Source organism: Chaetodon trifascialis, chromosome 5 (genome assembly GCF_039877785.1).
Source record: "Chaetodon trifascialis isolate fChaTrf1 chromosome 5, fChaTrf1.hap1, whole genome shotgun sequence".
Taxonomy (NCBI): Eukaryota; Metazoa; Chordata; class Actinopteri; order Chaetodontiformes; family Chaetodontidae; genus Chaetodon; species Chaetodon trifascialis.
In genome coordinates, this window is record NC_092060.1 from 22,274,362 (window position 1) to 22,294,748 (window position 20,387).

At 41.3% G+C, this 20,387-nt stretch overlaps 1 protein-coding gene across 1 annotated transcript in view; it reads left to right on the forward strand.

Annotated features, from left to right (window-relative positions):
• The window catches only part of glra4a (glycine receptor, alpha 4a), a 46,546-nt gene extending 29,415 nt beyond the window's left edge, over positions 1–17,131 (forward strand). The window contains exons 3-9 of the mRNA XM_070962539.1: positions 882–949; positions 2,349–2,572; positions 3,286–3,368; positions 7,051–7,188; positions 7,416–7,630; positions 10,685–10,834; positions 16,159–17,131. Coding sequence (XP_070818640.1) covers positions 882–949; positions 2,349–2,572; positions 3,286–3,368; positions 7,051–7,188; positions 7,416–7,630; positions 10,685–10,834; positions 16,159–16,449 — 1,169 coding nt within the window. The 3' untranslated portion in view covers positions 16,450–17,131. The remainder of the gene's footprint in view (positions 1–881; positions 950–2,348; positions 2,573–3,285; positions 3,369–7,050; positions 7,189–7,415; positions 7,631–10,684; positions 10,835–16,158) is intronic.
• The last annotated feature ends 3,256 nt before the right edge of the window (positions 17,132–20,387 follow it).

Genomic DNA, 20,387 nt, shown 5'->3' on the forward strand with positions numbered 1-20,387 from the left:
AGAAGAATGATTTTTGTGTTGAAGCAAGAGCCAACCATACGTTTGGACTCTATTGCTTAAGTGGGCATCTTCAAGAAATAGATGGAGCCACACTAACACATGGTTTTGGTTAAATGTTTACACAACCTATGTTGTACTTCAGGTCATTGTTGAGTTTTTTAAGACCACAGTCTTGCCAAACCTTGACAAAGTGCTTTGAGTGCCTAAACAAAACCATTAAAACTGCATCCATGTTCTAGTTGCTAATGGATGTTGTATGTTATAGCTACTTCAAGGATATTAGAGGTAAAACAAATGAAATATGTGGTCAGTGATGATTTTGCAGGTTTCCTCATTATGTTGATAAAAACTTAATTCCGTTGACGTTTCTCAGCAAATGCACTTGCTGTTTCAAAGTAGAGGCACATCATTTCAACATAATTTTCAAAATGTTTGCAATCGACAGTTTTCTCACCAGACACCAGAATGTGGGCAGATGCATCTGTGAGACCTTCTTTGCTCTTAGCAATGCCAGCATTATCTGTCGCTTCCTCTGAATTTTTTCTTCAAACTTTTTGAAGTCGGTTTCAGTAAATTTGATTTTTTTTTTTTTTTTTTTTTTGGCTGTAATTACACTTGAAAGTGACAGGCCTGAAAAACATGCTTTCTCCAAGAGTCTTTAAAAAGCAAGCTCTCCAACAGCAGACGTGAGGCTGGAATGACATGCATTGGTACAACGTCAGTCACAATGTCTGTATGAGCATGTTAAGTAATCTTTAAGTCACACTATGTATATCAATGTAATAATATCGTTGCTATTTTAATGGGGACAGCATTGCAATCTCATGAATCCAAACTGATGTGAAAGATGTGTGAATTTAGTCTGTTTTTTCCTCCCTCAGGCCCACCTGTGAACGTCACCTGTAATATTTTCATCAACAGCTTCGGGTCCATCACAGAAACTACAATGGTAAGAAGATATAAAGCATTTCACATATGATAGAGAAGCACATGTTTTTATTGTAAAACAGTAGTTTATTGTGTTTATAAATCTCACTGTAGTTTATTTGTTTCTATTTGTGATTATGGAGTACGGTTCGGCAGCGTCTCAGCATGATTTATATATAGAAATATGGACATACGCCATCCTCTTTCTTTCCCACCATCTTCTCTGCTAATCCACTCCGTGCCGAATCCGTTCCCTCATTTCTGTGTTTCCTGGAGCATAACAGTGCAACCTTCAGAGACCAATGGGTCACTGACATGCTGATAATGAACTGTCCACTCTGCAATTAAAATGAAAAATTGAGAAAGTGAATGAAAAGAGGTATGAGAGAGGACGAGGGGTTCAGGGAGAAATGTCCGTCCTAAAGTCTGCATTTACAGTGTTACAGCTGCTGGGTCAGCACAATACAGCAGTGAACTGTTTAAGAGAGTCTGAGTGAGGTTCACAGGGTCGGACCTCCAGGCAGGTCATCCCAGAGAACGACGACACTAATGATGTCATTGTTTGCACTGGTGAAGCATGCTTTTCATTCTGATAAAGTAAGAAAAAGGAACAATTCAATGCCCACGGATGAATTAATTGTGCAGATTAGATTTCTAATTTAATTACTGGTGTATGCTGGCTGCAGGCTGGAGTGATTGTGTTCAGTACTTGTCCTTGGCCCGGCTTTCGTTGCCAACCCTCTATTCACCAGCAGCACATGGCTCCAACGGCTGAACAAACAGTACACCATCTTTTTCAGTCAGCCACTTCAGGAAAATATGGTGAAGCAGGGACACTTTACCAAGAGCGATGCCTTAATTAGCCTGAGCCAGGTTACATGACCGAGATGGAGCATCTGTAATAACTCCAGTGCTCGCATCTGTCATCATGAATGGGAGATACATATGAAAACATTACTTTAATTTACAGAAGCATTTTTCAAGTATAGCACTTAGTGTCCAAGGAAATGCCATTATTCTACTGACAATCAATGATCTGCCTGATGTTATATCCAGGACCCATTGTTCACTGTGTTGTCATGGGATACACATGACATACGGTGGACTGTACATCATAGTCCGTTTCTTTGTAGTGGGCGTTATATCATTGCATATGAAAAAAGTTTTAATAGCTAAAAAAATGTACATTTATTCTTTGAAGCATTATTTCATCGAAGGAAGGGGATTGTTAAAATTGTACAACAGCTCCGATCAATTTAAATTTATTGTCAGTCAGAATACACTCCAATAGTGACCAATGGAAAATTCCCAGAAACCTCTCAAATCACTACTGCAGAATGATCTTCCTCTAAGCTCACCATCTCCACTACAACGTTCCCTGATGATATATTTTCCATTAACTGCCCTGAGTTCTTCCACAGGACTACAGGCTCAACGTGTTTCTACGGCAGAAATGGAATGACCCTCGCCTGGCCTACAGCGAATACCCAGATGACTCCCTTGATCTGGATCCATCCATGTTGGACTCGATCTGGAAACCTGATTTATTCTTCGCAAACGAGAAAGGAGCCAATTTCCATGAAGTCACCACTGACAACAAGCTTCTACGGATTTTCCAAGATGGCAGCGTTCTGTACAGCATCAGGTAACTACAAATGTAGATTGCAGTCATTGAGTACTGTCCAACTCACAGTATTGCAAATACAGACAATCACCACCTCATTCCTCTATATTTGCTTACTATGTTTTATAGTTATCAAACATCTTCATGTCCTCTAAAATCATGATGCAATATAGTCAGTTAGGAGAGTCAATCATTTGAGTGTTTGTAGTTTGTTCTTCAGCTGGTGAAAAAGATATTGTGTCATCATAACACAGTAGCAAATGGGTGCTTGTGTGTATACAGCTGGCAGCTGTTGTCTCGCCTCTGGGCGATACGTTAGAGCAGGTAATTACGCAGCTTTCCTCACGGACAGACTCCTAAAAAGCGCTTGTTCTCTCTCTTCTTTGAGGATTCTTGAAGGCTTAATGCATCAACACCACAACAAATAAAAGTAGAGATGCCTACACCAATTACTTGGCCATTACTGCGGTGCGATGAGCAATCAAATGGCAGTGACTCAATATGTTTTCCAATCCACTGTTTTTAAAGGGAAATCTGTAGATTTTGTCTTTTGTCACATTTGATTCTCCTGTTTCATAATAATAATAAAAAAGCGGCTCATCAGTGATTTCACTGTTCTTTTAATGACCCATCAGTCCTCCTCGTCTTTCTGTGTCTTGTTCTTGAGCCCTTTTGTGCTTTTTGACTTCCCCTATTGTTCCTCTTCTCTTTTCCGATCTGTTTTTCTATCTCAGGCTGACTCTTACCCTGTCCTGCCCTATGGACTTGAAGAATTTCCCCATGGACATTCAGACCTGTACCATGCAGCTTGAAAGCTGTGAGTCTTCTTCGCTTCCTCCTCTTCCTTTTGTCTCATTTTCCTCTTTTTATCTCCGCCCTCTTCTCAATTTTCTACCTTTTGCCTCTGTTGTAAAGTGTCTAAGCCTGCTTTATTGGTAGGAACTGAATCGTAACTTTAAATTTTTCTCATTATCAGAGTTATATTCACAGAGTCCATGTGGAAAACGGTTCCTTTATCTTTTCGAATTGCATGTTATGTGTTGGTGGTCAGTTAATGATATTGCAACGTGATTGCTGCCATTAAGCTCGTCAGCAATCCGTGTGCTGTGATGTTTCAGGGGGAAAAAAGCACAACTGACCATTTGCTAAATCCTTTCCCTGATTGATTTGTCCAATCAAAGCTTAGCCACAGTAGCCAGGCACAGCAGGTCTTCAAGCTATGGATTTCTGTGTATGGTGGATGGTGTTTTTTTTTTACCCTCTCCAAAACCAAAAATACAAGAGCAAAGGTGTTAGGAATGGTTTAAGCAGTGTCTTTGTCTGCTGGCCGCAGACATTAGCACGTCATGCTAACTAACTTACTACCTGCAGTAATCCAGCATGACCTCCACAGGTAGTGGCATTTAATACTACATTATCTTGTGGGGCTATATTGAAAAAGCCTTGTTCAAAAGCACATCCACTGTGCAGCCTGGTATGTCCATACTCTGTCATGGATGCTACTTCAGCAGAGTTTAGTCTTAGCTAGCTGCAGCTGTGTTAGGACAAAATCAGTGGTTGTAAGCTATAAATGAGAAGCCTGCTTTTATCTACACCGCCTGAAATCGAGGACCCATTTTTTCAAAAATTACTAAGAATTTTGATTTATAATTCTGCCCTCATTTTCGTTGTAAACCACAAGTACAGAACATTTGAGAGGTAGCAGCTGGCTTAGCACACTGTCAGTCGTTTATCATTCTTCAGCCTACTTGTTCATGTTTAGGCTACTGTACAATTATGAAAAGAAAAGTTAACAAAATGCACAAAAGGCATTTGAAACCTTTTTAAATGTTATTGCACTGATAAAACGCAGGGGAAGAATAATTTTGCCCATTTTCAGCCTTCCTTGCCTTTAGCAGAGATAGTCGGATATCTGCCCTCATGAAACCAATTTCCAGGATATAAATAATAAAACTTTAATTTTGTGTCCCTTTTATTATATTTGACCCACCCTCTGTGCCTAGAGGTGACCTGATTCCCTGTCATAGGAACAAAAGAATTTGAAGTCTAGCAAAAAGGGAGGAAACAGAAGGAGCATTCGTACCATTAAGTTACTGCACCGTTTCAGAAGCATTGCTCACAGATAAATAAGTCAAGCTGAATGCTGGTATCTCTACCTACGTCCTTATCGGATTCAACAAGAACAAGAGGTACTGGTTTGTAAAGAACTTGTTACCCCCTCTTTGTCCAGGAGGCAGCATGATTTATATCTGTAAATTAATACAGGGACAAACAGATAAAAAACCAATAAATTTCGTGCAGAAAATTTCTGCACTGAATTTATTGTTTTTATATCTTATATCTTTATATTTAATATAAAGATATTTCATCCTTTAGGAGTGTATGGGAGAGGAAAAAGATGCATCCTTAAAGCAGCAGTTTGTCTGCGTTCCTGTTGGGGTAACTGTATCGCATCACGCTGCCATTAAAGCAGATGTAATCATTTCTGATTAAAGGCCTGGTGAGTATACTTGGCCTTGAGTTGACAAGTGCTAGTACAACACCCAAGGGTGTGATCACCTTGGCTAGAGCTCGATGTTAGCAGGACATCATAGGTTTTATTGCCATGAGCATAGCTGTGGAAACACCGTCTGTTCAACATGAGAAAACGAGAGAGAGGCGGGTGATGGGGGCGAAAAAGTTATCTTTGGGGTTTGAGACAGCCAAGGCCAATCTTCTTTTCTGGCCTTTCATGCCATGGGCTTATATAGATATATAAATAGAACCAACCAGAAGATTCTGCCTCACTCTGACACATCAAAGCCCCATATATGCAGCTTATACCACTTCGCTTTGCCTTGAGCCATTAGTGTCCAGTAACCTCAAATCTACTTTACACTGTAAGTCCAAAGCAATACTAAGACAGCAAATCTGAAGCATAACCATAGCTGAGTTAAGATCGTGGCTTTCATTAGGTGAACTGCTTTTTAACATGAAAGAACATGGTCTGTGGCTAAGAGTCTACCTGCTAAGGTATTCCAGACATCCTGCCTCATGAATTTCACTTATTTTATTGCACCTTGAACACTATGTCAATTATGGCTTTACGCCTCTTAGCTGTAGCTGGCGAAACATCATTTCATTATTTTAGGAGAGCATTGGTATTCCCCTTGTTTGTTACAGCAGGTTGTGCGAATGACAGTGAATTCTCAACAAGATACCTGTGTTTTTCAGGCATGTGGTATGGGATAGGTTATAACATCTTGAATAATTGATGTCTTTGTAACTTAGGCCCTAAAGGGTCCCAGCAGACACAAATGTTATTCAGATGTGCAAGGAATCCTGTGTTTTTGTTGCATGTGGCATGCATTTTTAATACAGCTCTGATCAGGCAGCTGTGAGAAGCAGTGCAGCCTTCAAAACGAGCAGGCAAATCAACTGTGTGTGGAAGCAAAATAATTATTGACTTGAGTGTCAAAGTGCTTTACTAGACTGTATATTCATCTGCAATTAGTACTGGTGCACATGGGTGGTAGTGTTCATTGGGAAGATTACACACACTAATCAGCTCAGTGTGTGTTAGCACATACAATATCTCCTGTCATATGCAGCAGATATGCAGATATGCCCTCTCTTATTCTGTAACCTTCAGGAAACCATGACAACATGACTGTAGCTGTGGTGGGTGACCTTTACTGTGACAAACACAATGGCAGAGGTTAGCTGGTAGCTGGACAGATGGGCTGAAGCGACATTACATCACTGCAATAGTCCAAGTTTCATTCTCTCTCTCTGTCTGAGTCTCATTAGTCAAGGTTTCTGATGTTTCTCAGGCATAGAGTTTGTACCGTGGTAACAAGATCCCAGGCAGAGTGTTTGTGTAGGAAAGAAATTAGGTTAAGAAGTAAGAAGGGAGGGATGAGGATCGCAGCAAAAAGTGATAAGAAAAGAATATTTAACAGTGTCGTGGTGCATTTGGTTTCATGCAGTATGTGGAAATATCCACTAAACAGCTTGTCTGTAATTCTATTAGCAACAAGACATGTAACTGATATATCCTGTGACTGATGCATTCCCCCCTCATAGTCCGTAACCAATACGCAGCCTTGTTTTGATGTCTACTTATCAATATAATGATGAAAATGATGGAGTGCAGTTGCAAGTAAAACGTGCCACTCCCTGGATTTTTGGCGTATCACTGAAATGCATTGATCTGCTAATTTTACCCAGTTTTTTTAAAGATTTGACATGTCTGATATATGAGAGCCTGTCAAATAATGAACAATAATAGAGCATCTTATCGACGACTGACTTGAAAACATTAAAAGTAAAATGCATGCCATGATTGAACAATTCAATGCATAATATTACTCAGGTATGTTAGAATTTGTCTGAAATTATTTGCAAGATTCATGGATAGAAGAATAGGAGTCTATTCTATTCAGTGTCATCTCAGCTAAGGTGACACATTTCTTACTGTTTCTTCCTGATTTCAGTATCTCCTCTGTTTCTTTTCACAGTTGGTTACACCATGAATGACTTGATCTTTGAGTGGCTGTCTGAGAACCCCGTACAGGTGGCTGATGATCTCACCCTCCCCCAGTTTGTGCTAAAAGAGGAGAAGGATTTGGGCTACTGCACTAAGTATTACAACACAGGTACAAAATGAATTACATTCAGGGTGTAGAGCCACAATGAAAATCTAAATTATAATGGAGCTGCTGTTCAACGTTGGTTCTTGTTGGGACTCAGCTTATACCATGAGTTGCTTCAACCATAATTCCATCATGTCTTTAGCATATATCTAGATTCTTTTCTCCCATTCTAACAGTTTATTTAAAAAACAGTGCAAGACCGTTGAATGTACTTTGTCATTCGTCTGCAGGTAAATTCACTTGCATTGAGGTGAAGTTCCACTTGGAACGCCAAATGGGCTACTACTTGATCCAGATGTACATCCCTTCCCTCCTCATCGTCATCCTCTCGTGGGTGTCTTTCTGGATAAACATGGACGCAGCACCAGCCAGAGTGGGTCTGGGCATCACCACTGTACTGACGATGACCACACAGAGTTCTGGTTCAAGAGCCTCCCTGCCCAAGGTGGGTCTGGAGACCAATGATTGAGATGTATGATGGTTTGTACATAGGGGAAGGTGGATTCTTTGTTGCAGGTGGACTGTTTACTGGGCAGTCTGATCAACTAGAAACCAGAAATGCAGGGGATGAATTACAGCAAAGGCAACAAAATGATCTATTCCTGTGTTTGTTTTTCTAATTAAATGGGGTATTTTGACAGTCAGAGATTTAAAACCTGATGTTGGGCTATTTAAGACGTTTCTTGCCGACTGCGTCTGAAAATCAGTGGAGCACAAATAAAATAGAAGTTCTCTGCTGTACAACTTGAAATATTGGTCACAGAAACCAATTTTGTAACGAATCATATGCTCGTCTTCCTTCAATAAGCAAGTGTGTATGAGAGGAAATAGCATTACATAATGCTATCAGCTCAACAAAAAGGTCAGTGACTTGATAAAAAAAAATCTAATAAATGGATTATGGCCCTAGTCTGAAACTTTGCAGACTGTTCTGACATTTTGCTCTGACATATCCCCCAAAAAGTGATGCATGATTTAGAAAAATACCATTACACTTCATACCTGATATTTCCTGACAAGCTGACAAAGCCAACCCAAATGCTCCACGAAACAAGTGACAGACGCGCAATGGATTTTTGTTTACTCAGGACTGCAAAAGGTCTACTGAGGCAAAGGCATTTGGAGGGGGGCTTGGAATGGGATGACCTATTACAGCATATTAAGTCATGAAATGCTGACTTTGCATGAGGCAGGTCCTGATTTAGACACTGAGTGGGAGCAGACAAACAAGGACCAGGTGGGGTGAGGACACCGGCATGAGAAAAACATGCAGGGCAGGGCGCACAGAACCTGGGGAGAAGATTAGGCAGCAGGGGGGAGCACACACGCCATTATACCAACAAGAGGGTCAGGTCTTTCTTTCTGATTGGCTGGCAGGTGTCCATTAAAAAATGTGATGTAGAATACCATGAGGATCCAGCCAACGGTTTAACCAATGATCTAAATCAGTGCACATGGTGTATTAGATTGCTGGTAACCATAGCAACAGCACTTCTGCCTGGTGCTACATTACCAGTTAATGCTCTTTAGTGGTTGTTGGGCTTGACTGCATTTTATGTGCTTTTGACCCTGAGGAAGAGTGTTTTGTTTTTTGTTTTTTTGCTTAAAGGGAATCTTTGCAAATTTTCAACCAGATTTGTATCATTACAATGTGGGTAGTTAATGCAAATGATCAATATTTAATTTCCTTCCATGCACCCAGAGCTCCCCACATTTCATCTGGTGGACTATTGCTAAGGCTCTAGGGTTGTTGTTCCAACTACAGATTGTACTACTGCATTTTTTTCTTTACTCCCACCTCCACAGAAACAAATAACATAGAAGAAGAGGCTCAGATCAAACTGTCAAATTTAGGCAATGCTGATCAAATATGAATCAAGATTCTGTTACTGCTTTGTGCATTTCAAGCCTCAATGTTTTCTTTCCACTGCGTAGACAGCCCAGTTTTATGAACAACCATTTTTCCAGCGGTGAAATGCTTCATTTAAATGAGGAATAATCGCCAAGATCCAGACTCACATTCGCACCTGGAAGCTCCCAGTACAACTGCAGTCTTATCTGCCACTGAGCAGCTCCACTGGAGCAGTTGGGGGTTAAGTGCCTTGCTTAGTGGTACCTAAGTGGTGGTAATGAGGAACAGGGAGTGCTGTTCTCTCACCTTCCACAGCCACATTTAACCAGCGGTTCCCAAACTATATGGCTTGTGACCCTTTAAAATGAAGAGATTTCGACTCGAGAGAGCTCGTCACAGCTTCTCATCTCAGTGTGGATGTGTTATTCCTTCTGAGATTGTTTCATTTGAAGCATTTTTAGAAGCCTGAAGAGGTCAAAGTAATCAGTATTTGACAAGACGAAAACAGTATTTTCTTCAAGACAGTGAGAAAATGCAGTGAGAGCTTTTCAATTTGTTTCCTGTGGACATCAACTCACTTATACAGTTTGAGTTTCTGTATCTCGAAAATGGATTTATATTGGGGGGGGGCTATCATAATATTTCAGGAGTGAAATTACAAGCAAAAATGGCCTCCTCAATGGTGAATTTAAGCCACTGCTGGCCAGATACAGCCAATATGTGTCAGTCTAATGCTTTATCAGGTAGCCATGATAATAAAGCCTTCTAGCACCATGGTATGAACTTTGCCTGAATCCATTCTCTTTATTGTGATGTCATTTTATATCTGACTGTATTGTAAGGAATAGTGTTTGTAATATTTTGTCTACCTTATTGGTGTATGCATGTAAAAATAGTTAATTAAATACAGAACATATTGTCCTTGTATTACAAAACTCATCTGAGATCTGACTCAGAAATCAAGGTTTACAAATCAAGGTGCATACTAAGATTTTTGGTGGTCTGGGTACTTACATACATACTTATTGACAGGTAGTTTTCCAGTGCATATTTCCTGTCTTGAACACTTGTAGTTACCAAAAATGAAATCGCTGCCTGAAATATGAAAAAGATGGTAACATAATTTGATTTTTCAATTATTATCAGCAAACGTCGTCAAGAGGTGTTAAATGGCATGTTAACAGTGAAGAAAGACTAAGATGTGCGGCAGCTGCAGTGTGAGCCTGTAATCCAGCGGAGGTGTTGATTAAAACATTGCCAAGTTGTTTTCATTCAGTTAGTTTGCACCCTACTGATGTGTCAGTTCCTGTTTTTCCCCACTTTTATGCCTGTCTCTGTAACAGTCAGCAAACTGCTGCTCAATTGAGTGAAGTTTCCACACAGTGCTTGCTCAGTGGGTGTTGCTGATTTGCTGTGACACGTACGCTCTCATGGACGGCCGGGCCGGGCCCTCCTCGAGTCTTAACCGTGACCTGTCTCATGGCTATGTGTCAACTGCCCACATCCCACTGACTCATTATAAATCTTGGCGAACCCAAAGATGTGTGTCATTATGTGCAAGAGGAAGCTGAGGAATGGGAACAACCCACAGATTATCCATTAGCCTCATTGATTGGCTGCTGATGACGTGACCTTGTCTGTTCTCAGGTGTCCTATGTGAAGGCCATTGACATTTGGATGGCGGTGTGTCTTCTGTTTGTGTTTGCTGCCCTGCTGGAGTACGCAGCGGTTAACTTTGTCTCAAGGCAACACAAGGAGTTCATCAGGCTGAGGAAAAAGCAGCGGCAGCAAAGAATAGTAAGTGTAAATCACACACACTCGCAGGCGAAAGCATGCTTAGACACTGGGTCACACGTTGTAGCAGATTCTGAAAAGGAAGCACACACACACACACACACACACACACACACACACACACACACACACACACATCAGTCCTTGTCAGCCTCTATAACATTGACTTATGCCTCTTGTTTTTGTGGGACGCTGTATATTCAGGAACTGACAACATCAACACGCTACAGCTGGCTGTCATATTACATGAGGAAGAACAGCTTATTTCAGTTCAGCTCATTTCCATGGTGAGCGCTGACCTGTGAAGAGCCTTCGCGATCCTTTCCCTCTGTCACTACATTTGACACAGACCCACAGCCTATCTACCAACCCTGTGGCACTGGGATACCCGAACCCTGCAACACTCATACATTTCTGTATTCTGTGACACTAAGACGGCATTCACACCTGAATGTGTGGAGGAAGGTACAACTTGATAACAAGGAGAAGAACTCCAGCACACTGTCTCACTTGCTGAAATATTTGTCTGATTACAATGTTAGAGATCTGATCACCTTCAACCGACCAACTTAAGACACCATAAATCTTATGCAACATCCATGCAACCTCAAAGCTGAGCAAAGATCAAAAAATCTAGCGACATATCACAAATCTTACAGTGTTATCCAACCTTGTTGTAAGCAGCAGCATGTATTTCCTTTCTACTGAAGCACGCTCACCGAGCGTATCACTGCCCCGAAGGAAGCGTGCATCCACTCCCAGGACACTCATCTGATGTTGCTAGCTTGTGTGCACCAGGTGGCAAATGTGGCACCGGCGAGGAGCTGCTCCTCTAAACGTGCTGTGGCGTTGATCTGATCTATAATGCATGAACACGTTATGTATTAGTGTCATTTCACCCTGATCTTCAGCAACATTTCCTTGGTGGAGAGGAAGTCCTGTGGCTCAGGTCCTGTTTGTTTGGCGGCACCTGGAACTCGCTCGACGTCCTCCCAGATCCACGTTGCTGTTACATGTTTGCAGTATCTTTAGTTTTGTTGTCCAGATTGTCCAGGCTGTAATTTTTGATATGTTGATTTATTCTGTACACTCGACATCTATTTTGTTTGTCAGTCCTGGAAGAGGTGTCCCTTCCTTTGTTGCTCTTCCAGAGGTTTCTTTTGTCTCTCTGGGGGGACATTTTCCCTGTCCCTGACTGCAAAGCCCCTGAAGGCAAGTTTGTGATATTGGTCTATATAAAATGGCTCCCTTGTGTTTTTTATCTTGGCCCCATTTGTCATCCAAGCATCCCCTAAATTGGATCCAAATCTTGAACGGCAATTATCAAGGCAAACAGCTTGTAAGTTGACAAATAAAAGTGTTTACAGAGAGGTGAGAGACCTTTTGCGACACAGAGAGATTTGTCTCCAGAGAAACAGACGGGACATCTTGAAAATCCCATTAAAACAGCTCACAGGCTGGGCAGCTTCCCAGACTCATGGCAAAGTTCCCTGAAAAGGCAGAAGAGTCCAGCAGATTTACCGGGCAGCCTGCCCTCCTGCATCAATACAGGACAGAGAAAATGATGGTCTGTAGAAGAAAGGACTTCCCCTGTACACATCAGCTGCACAATTACTCCCACTGAGGAGTCAGGATGTTGCTAACCCTGCACCTGAGAGGTATCGACACACGGGAGTCTGACCGAGTGTACAAATCTCAGACTGACCAGCTTTAATCAATGCACTTTACCGGCTTCGTCTCTGGTGCTTTCTGAGCCAAACACAGCTGCGGCAAGTACTGTAAATCCACACAGCCTTCAAAATCACAGAAATAAAAACTAGATTCCATTTATAGTCTCTGCAGAAATAACTTGACCTGGCCTCTTGAGGATGCTTTATTCGTCTTCAAAGCCAGTCCCCTAAACTAACTGGCGCAGATAATGTCCTGTATTATCACACTCACGGTGCCTTTTTAATTACAAGCTGAGAACGTCTGCTCGAGTTGGTTGTTCGAATTTGAAGTTTGCGTCTTTAATCGCTTTATTTTTGGCACAGCACAGGTAGGTTTTTCATTTAAATGAAGCAGGGGGAATTCTCCTTCCCACTGAAACACTAACTGTGTCCAAAACTAATTAGAATTTCAACACTAATGATTTTCTCTTACAAGAGACAACGGAAGTCTCGTTTTACAGCAGAGGATGAAATAAAGAGCAATAACTCTTCTTCCAATTTGTCTGCCTTGCTTTCCGATGGAGGTGTTTGCCAGTCAGCCTGGGAGTGTTGAGTCGTTGCGGAAAGTGAACGACATCCCTGGTAACAGCTCAGCCTACAGGAATATGAATCACCACTGCAGCGCCTGTGCCAGGGTAAAAACTAACCCCATGTGCACCCTGACCTTCAAACCCAATTCTTGTCCGTGCCCCCACTCCCCCCAATTGATTCTGTCGTGCAGCTTTAGCTTCAAACCTGAATATGTTCTGGACTTTCTCCCACAGCCAAACCCCTCTGTGTGTTGATCTCAGGCTTGTTGCTGTAGCCCTCTTTTTCTGACTGTATGCCCTCTTATACCAACATGGCTAACCTGGAATTATTGACCTTTATTCTTTCCCACCGTGTAATCTGTTTTTAAGGCTACTTTAAATTCAATACACATTTCCTCCTCTTGTTCTCTCCTTGTCATCCAACTTTTAATCTCCCTTTTTTCTAGGTCACTCTCCAAGACTGTTGACATTTAGAGCAATAGTTGTGTTTCTTCTAAATCATCCAGCTAATTTAGAGAAAGAGTTCATCATTTCTGGAAATGTCATTGACAGGAGTTTGTTGACAAGATTGATTCAAGATCCAGGAGCTTGTAGCCAGTTAGCTTTGCTTTGCATTAAGACTGAAAACAGGGGTGCATTCATGGTATTGAAAGGAGCGTTTAGCAGGTGTGCTAAGCAGTGAAATAACTGTCGTCCATCCGGATGAAAGCGCCTATGGTGCATAAGCGCATATATGTGCACCAACATGAATGTGTGGCGCACTTAAGGGTCCCATTTTAGAGGTTTGAAAATACAGACACTTGAGCTACTAGCGCCATTTATCCTGTACAAAAAGTGTCAAACTGAAATTTGTTACCTTCCAACAGAGCGAGGCTAACTGTTTCCCCCCATTTTCAGTCTTTATGTCAAGCTAAGCTAACCGGGTGGTTAGTACTTGTACTTGAGTATCTCCATTTTATGCAACTTTATACTTCAAGCCCACTACATCTCAGAGGGAAATATTGTACTTTTTGCTACACTACATTTGTCTGACAGCTTGTTTTCACTAATTACTTTCAAGATTAAAATTTTTCATATCCTTCCTATCCAGCAAAAAACATATGCCTCCAAATTTGGTGATTTTTCTGATGAGATAATTCTACTCCTTAAGCTAAATCAAGTGTTCAACCCCCCTTGAAACAGCTGGAAAATTGTTATAATAAAACACTGATAATATTTCTGCATAATGAATACGTACATATAGTAGTACACATACATATAGTACATATAATGAAAAGTACAGTTTCAAATGCAGGATTTCTACTTGTAGTGGAGTATTTGTACAGTGTGGTATTGCTACTTTTACGCAAGTAAAGGATCTGAATACCTCTTCCTCCACTGCTAACTAGGAAAACTGAGATCATCACTGGTCACACCCTGAAAACAGCCACCTCCACAGTTACTTTATTCTCCACAGAGCAAAATACATAATATTGTGATAATCAGAGCAGTCTCAATTGACCTTATGGCAACAAATCACTAAGTGTGTAGCTGCTGCTGAGAGCACAGACAATGAGCACCTATTATCTTTAGAGAAACGCACCATTAGACCTTAGCACATGATGTACTGTATCGTTTAGGAAGGTTTAGGAGGGATAATTAAGCTGTACTAGAAGAGCTCCCTATACCCCTATTCTATGGTGCAATTTGTCACTAGAGCAGCATACATAGTTAGCAGAAGTTACTCTAAACCGGGAAGATGTAAGAGGGACAAAGTTCACAGTAAATGAAGTAAGCTGAAGTTAGTCTTCAGCTCAAAAGTGACGGTGCAAGCAAAGGGCAGGTAGCAGAGTTCAGAGGTAAGAACAGTTTTCAAATGACTGAATGAATATTGCGTGCAGGAGAAATGTAACAGTCAGAGACAGGTGGGGACAGGTGTGAAATACATTAGTAGTACTGGACCTTTAGCAGCAGCTGGTAGGGTCTCACTGCCAAGTCTGTCCAGCACAGAGATGAGAATTTCAGCAGAGTACTAGAGAGCTGCCAGGGTCAATGAGAGAGAAACAAAGTGAGGGGGGGGTGCAGGGATCAGAGCTTTCAGGGCACTTCACACTGACTACTAATCATCCAATTTAGATCCCACATCTTCACTTCCCCCTGCTAAAGTGAATCTCTCAAAGTGTCACAGGGCTGTCAGAGTTAAGCTGCATGTCTATTAATATTCTCCCTCAGAGGGCGGGAACAGTGTCTCATTCACTGTAAAGAAAAGAAAAGAAAAGAAAAAAAGCCCCCCACCATTCATCAAAGCATAATGCTAAGTGCAAGGGGTTTTTTTTTGGTGGGGTTGAGATCATGACTTTTCATTAATAGACATTTTGAAAGGTCTGTCACTCTGCAACTTTGAAAAGAGCTGCAAAGGAGAGATGGAGGTTAATTTTTTGATTAACTTTCAGGATTATAATTTCCTGTCTTCCTCCTAATGATGATGCCCTCCGATTCCCCTCTTTGTGTCATAGAAACTTCAAAAAGCTAAATTGATTAAGGAAAGTTTATCTGAGGTTAGAGCCCGTTTTAGCCCCAGTTTGTGCCTCTCATATACTGTTTTACCATTACATGTAACTGACAGAGGGAAGTTCCCTGTAAAATAAATAAATGTTGATACTCTTATGATTTACTGAACGTTTTTTTCTCAGTCTCTTTTTAACATATTTCCCGACTTGTGACTGTATTTCCTAAACCAAACCGAATGCATTCATATTTTCCGATCTTTTACCAAAAGAGCAAGAACGTATTGAATGTAATTTTCAGCTACCTGGATAGAAAATACAGTTGCTGCTTGAGAGACGAGTCCAAAATCTCTTTGCCCTGCATCCAGATGGTGAGAAGAGGCTTTGAGGATTTGGGAAATACCTGTAGAACAGCGATAAGCATTTGCTGAATGAATGTGGGGTTCTCAAACATGGCCAGGTTTTTTTTTTTGTTTTTGTTTTTTTCAGAGAAACGAATGTTGTGTGACTTTAATGTACCATAATCGCAACATGAGAGGAACAAACTGGGGCTATGTTGACAGCCAGAGCCCAATCCTTTCTCTCTATGCTTGACCCCGCAGGAGGAGGAACTGGTGAGGGAGAGCCGTGGTTTTTACTTCCGGGGTTACGGACTGGGTCACTGCCTGCAGACCAAAGATGGTGCTGCTGTGGAAGGGGCCACTGTGTTCACCCCCCCGCCTCCGGTTACCATGTACGACGGAGAGGTACTTCACAAGCGTTTTGTGGACCGGGCCAAGCGCATTGACACCATATCCAGAGCCGTCTTCCCCTTGAGCTTCCTCATATTCAATATCTTCTACTGGATCACCTACAAAGTGCTGCGACACGAGGACATCCATGCAAATTTGTAAAAGGCTCTCTTTGACGACCCCAGTTGCTACTACTTTAGGTTTTCTCTCTCTCTCTCTTTCTCTCTCTCTCTCAGAACCAAAACTGCCTGTCAGATCTACATTACAATGAGGAAATGTGTCAAGAGGCATATGTGCTTCTTAAAACCATTGCTAAAGCTCAGGTGCGTTATCGGGATCTCAGACCAACAGCGATTACGCTGAAAGACAAGGTTAAGCTGCGTGGATTCAGGCTGGTGTTGTTTGCGATTGCCCTCTCGCTCCTGTCTTAGTTTGATTCGTCCGGATTACAGCAGAGACAAAACACTGCTGGTACTTATGGGTTCACGACCTTTGTTTGAGATGATGAGAGTTAAGAGAAGTCGATGTTGATCCTGGCTGGATGAGACATACTGACTTGAATTTTGACACTGCGCATATTTGAATGAATGTTTTTGAAAATTCAAAAGATAATGGGTTTTTTACACCTTTATCAGATAGGTACCAATCTGTGCGGGGGGAGGAGTGGGTCTTTGATATTTATTAATATTCAATAGGTGGTGTTAATGCAATTTAGATTATATATATATATATATACGTGTATAAAGTGTATATAAAACAAGCTGTTCATTAAACTGCACAAAGCACAAATATGTATTTCCTTTTGTCTAAATTTAAATAAATTGTTATTCTGCCAGGAAACCAGAAATGATGTGTTCCTCTTTAAGCTGAAGATTCGGTTGATTGCTTCAAAAAAGGACGCAGGGGTCGTGCAGAAAAAAGGCTTTTTTAAGTGCATAAGAAATTCAGTCACAGAATAACTGCATCAAACACAATTACTTTTCTATTTCAGTCCTTTAATAGAACCCATCAGGTCCAAATCCCAAGAGGGAACAGGAAAAAAACCTTGGAAATCAAATTCTACATTGAAGCAAATTGTAAATGCTGTGGATGCAAAATATGTAATCTGTTCACATCAGCACTTCTTTGTAAAGCTTTTCTTAACATGACGGTAATAGCTGCAAAACCATGCACTTGCATAATCACTCTGGGTGGAGTCTGACCAAACTACTTAAGAAAATTGCGTAAGAGCTGCCATTTCTTTCCCAGTCTCAGGAGTAGCTTTGAAGGTGTGGAAATGTAGGGCTGAGGTGGGGGCGGGGGGACGGGGGGCCGAGGGGGGGTGCATCGCCAGCGAGGGAGGACGAATGGGTTTTTTAATGGGAAATCAGAGGGTTGTTTTATCAACTAATGAGTTTGAAAAGGGCTTGGTGTTCCACTGCTAATGACAATGAATTCACAGAGGCAGCTGGAGCCTACTGTCCTTTTGTCGGCAATCCTAATCAACCCCTCTGTATTGTATGGTTCCCCAGGTAATGAAAAAGAGTGTGTGTGTGTGTGCGCGTGTGCATGTGTGTGTGTGTGTGTGTGTGTGTGTGTGTGTGTGTGTGTGTGTGTGCATGTGTGTGTGTGTGTGTGTGTGTGTGTGTGTGTGTGTGCGCGTGTGCATGTGTGTGTGTGTGTGCGCGCGTGTGCATGTGTGTGTGTGTGTGTGTGTGTGTGTGTGTGTGTGTGTGTGTGTGTGTGTGTGTGTGTGTGTGTGTGTGTGTGCATGCGTTTCCAAGCCTTTGTTTCTATTTTATCTCCTCTCTGTTGTTTTACAGATACAGATTTTTAAAATGCATCCATTGTTCCGTGTTATCTCTTTCAATCACAGCCTGTTGTGCTGGAGGAAAAGATGAAATAAGGAGGCTCGGTTGCAGAGTTTCATAAGAGTTGATACAGCTTTGGAGCATAAAGACAACCAAGAGGAGCAGACTAATTGCCACAGATTGCTGATGGTTTGGCGAATAAGGAGCGGCTTGACATTCTTACTGAAGTTCCTCCTACTGACAGCTTAACTGGATTTATAAAGCCGAATGTGAGGGCATGCACATGTCAAAAAGACTGGCTGCTGCTTGTCGTTGGCACCGATTTTCCCATCGGTTCAGTCCCTATTTTAAAAGCAAACATCTCCAAAATAGAAAACCTTGGACTGGAGGCTTTTTGTCCTGGACCTCCTTAAAGCCACTTGAAATTTTTATATTAATGCACTATTTTCTCACCACACTTGAAATGAATATGGAAATGTGAAAAGCAATGATGACAAAATAATCACTCGAAAACAAAAACGGTACCACGTTCTAATGAAAACTGACTTCCTAATAGAGCTTTCAAAAGGTTTCTAGGCTGTAACTAATTATGTTAGTTTGTTAATAAATCACTTATAAAGGCTTTATAGATTAGTTATAACCCAACATGCGCAACTCTTGGGTTGCCTGGTCCTGAAAAATCCTCCTCCAGCATGACATCATCATGTAGACATCTTCAATGGATCTTTTGACCACTTATCTTATGGAAAAGAGCTTTATTAATGACTTATTAATATTTATTGCCACTAACCTGGTGGCCTAATGGAAAAAACATCAGTTTTATCAATGAATTATGATTTCATTATTACTAAACAAAACAGAAAGATGTTGCGTTTGCAAATGTCAATCAATGCCATACTGGAAAAGTTGAAATTAGAGAATTTTTTCCTGAAAAAGAACATCTCAAATTTAGTGTTTTCATAGTGTTTAGACCATTACAATTTAAACTGGAAGCAATCACCATCATCAGTAATAACATGGCCATAGCAGCTGCTCTCTGTCACTCTCACTCAGTGATGCCATTGTTTCAGTCCTGATGACAAAAACAGCACGTTTGTGGCAATATAAGGAGCTTTTCTAAATCCACAAACCCTGACTGACGCATGAAAAATAGGCCCACAATTTCTGGCACATTACGCTCCGTCGCTTCTTCCAGAAAACAGCATGTCCCTTCAGAATGTCTATTATTTCAAGGACACAGGGAGACTGATGGAGTCCAATAACGGCGGATCTTTTACTCGGCCAACTGCATTCACACGCTAACTTTCATGACGCACAAAATCGCAAAAGTCTGATGACTTTTAACAAACCCACCCCCACAACCCTCAACCTGTCTCCTGCCACAAGTATCCAAAAAAAGACAACCACAGCTATCAAACTATCTAATCTATGAAGTAATCCTCATTTGTCCCGCAGGCTTTAAACGCCTCTCATGTTATGTGCTTAACTAAAGACCTCATCTTGAGAAATGCTTTGTTAGTGAATGACAGAAACACGTTTAAGTCACCAGATTGTGTATAAATGAACATACAATGAGCAGGAAAGAAAGTAATGCTCATATAATGTAGCGGTTGGTCATCATGTCCAAGACATGCCCTTGCTGTCTCCCTTGGGGGTAATCAACATGCTTTCCCCCTCCTCATTTCAGCTGAATGTCAATGGTGCCAGAGCTAAAACTGATGTGTGAGCTTTGAGAGAACGGCCTGAGACCTGCAATCAATACTGCTGTCCCTTAGAGCACAAGCTTCATACCCTTTCACACACATAAAAACAGAAACACATACGTAGACACAAAAATAATACTCCTACGTGACGGATTTTCACACTTAATGAAGTTTTACAACATCAATCAGTGCTGCATTGCATGAGCTGTTACCTTTTGGCGGTTAGCTCTTCTTTAGGGCATTTACAAGACTGTCCAGAACCATTAACAATAGGTACAACTGTCAAAGTATCAGAAATTTAATGGTGGAAAATAAAATCTGCAGTACCAAACATTAGAAATATCCCTGCATCACTTGGAAACTGTGGTGCTAGATGAAGGAATAGCAGCCGGGGGCAAAATATTGGTTTCTTCTGGCAGTGATGTATTAATGAGACGATGCTACACATGTCACCTTTAAATATATGAGTGTAAACAGAGGAAACTGCTTGCTCCACACAGCATTATGGATGCAAACCTTGTGAATGTCACCCAGCTCGTGGAAACGGATATCCTTGCAGTCTAAAGACGCCCCTTTCTACTGCATGGGAGGTGTAAAGGTTCAATGC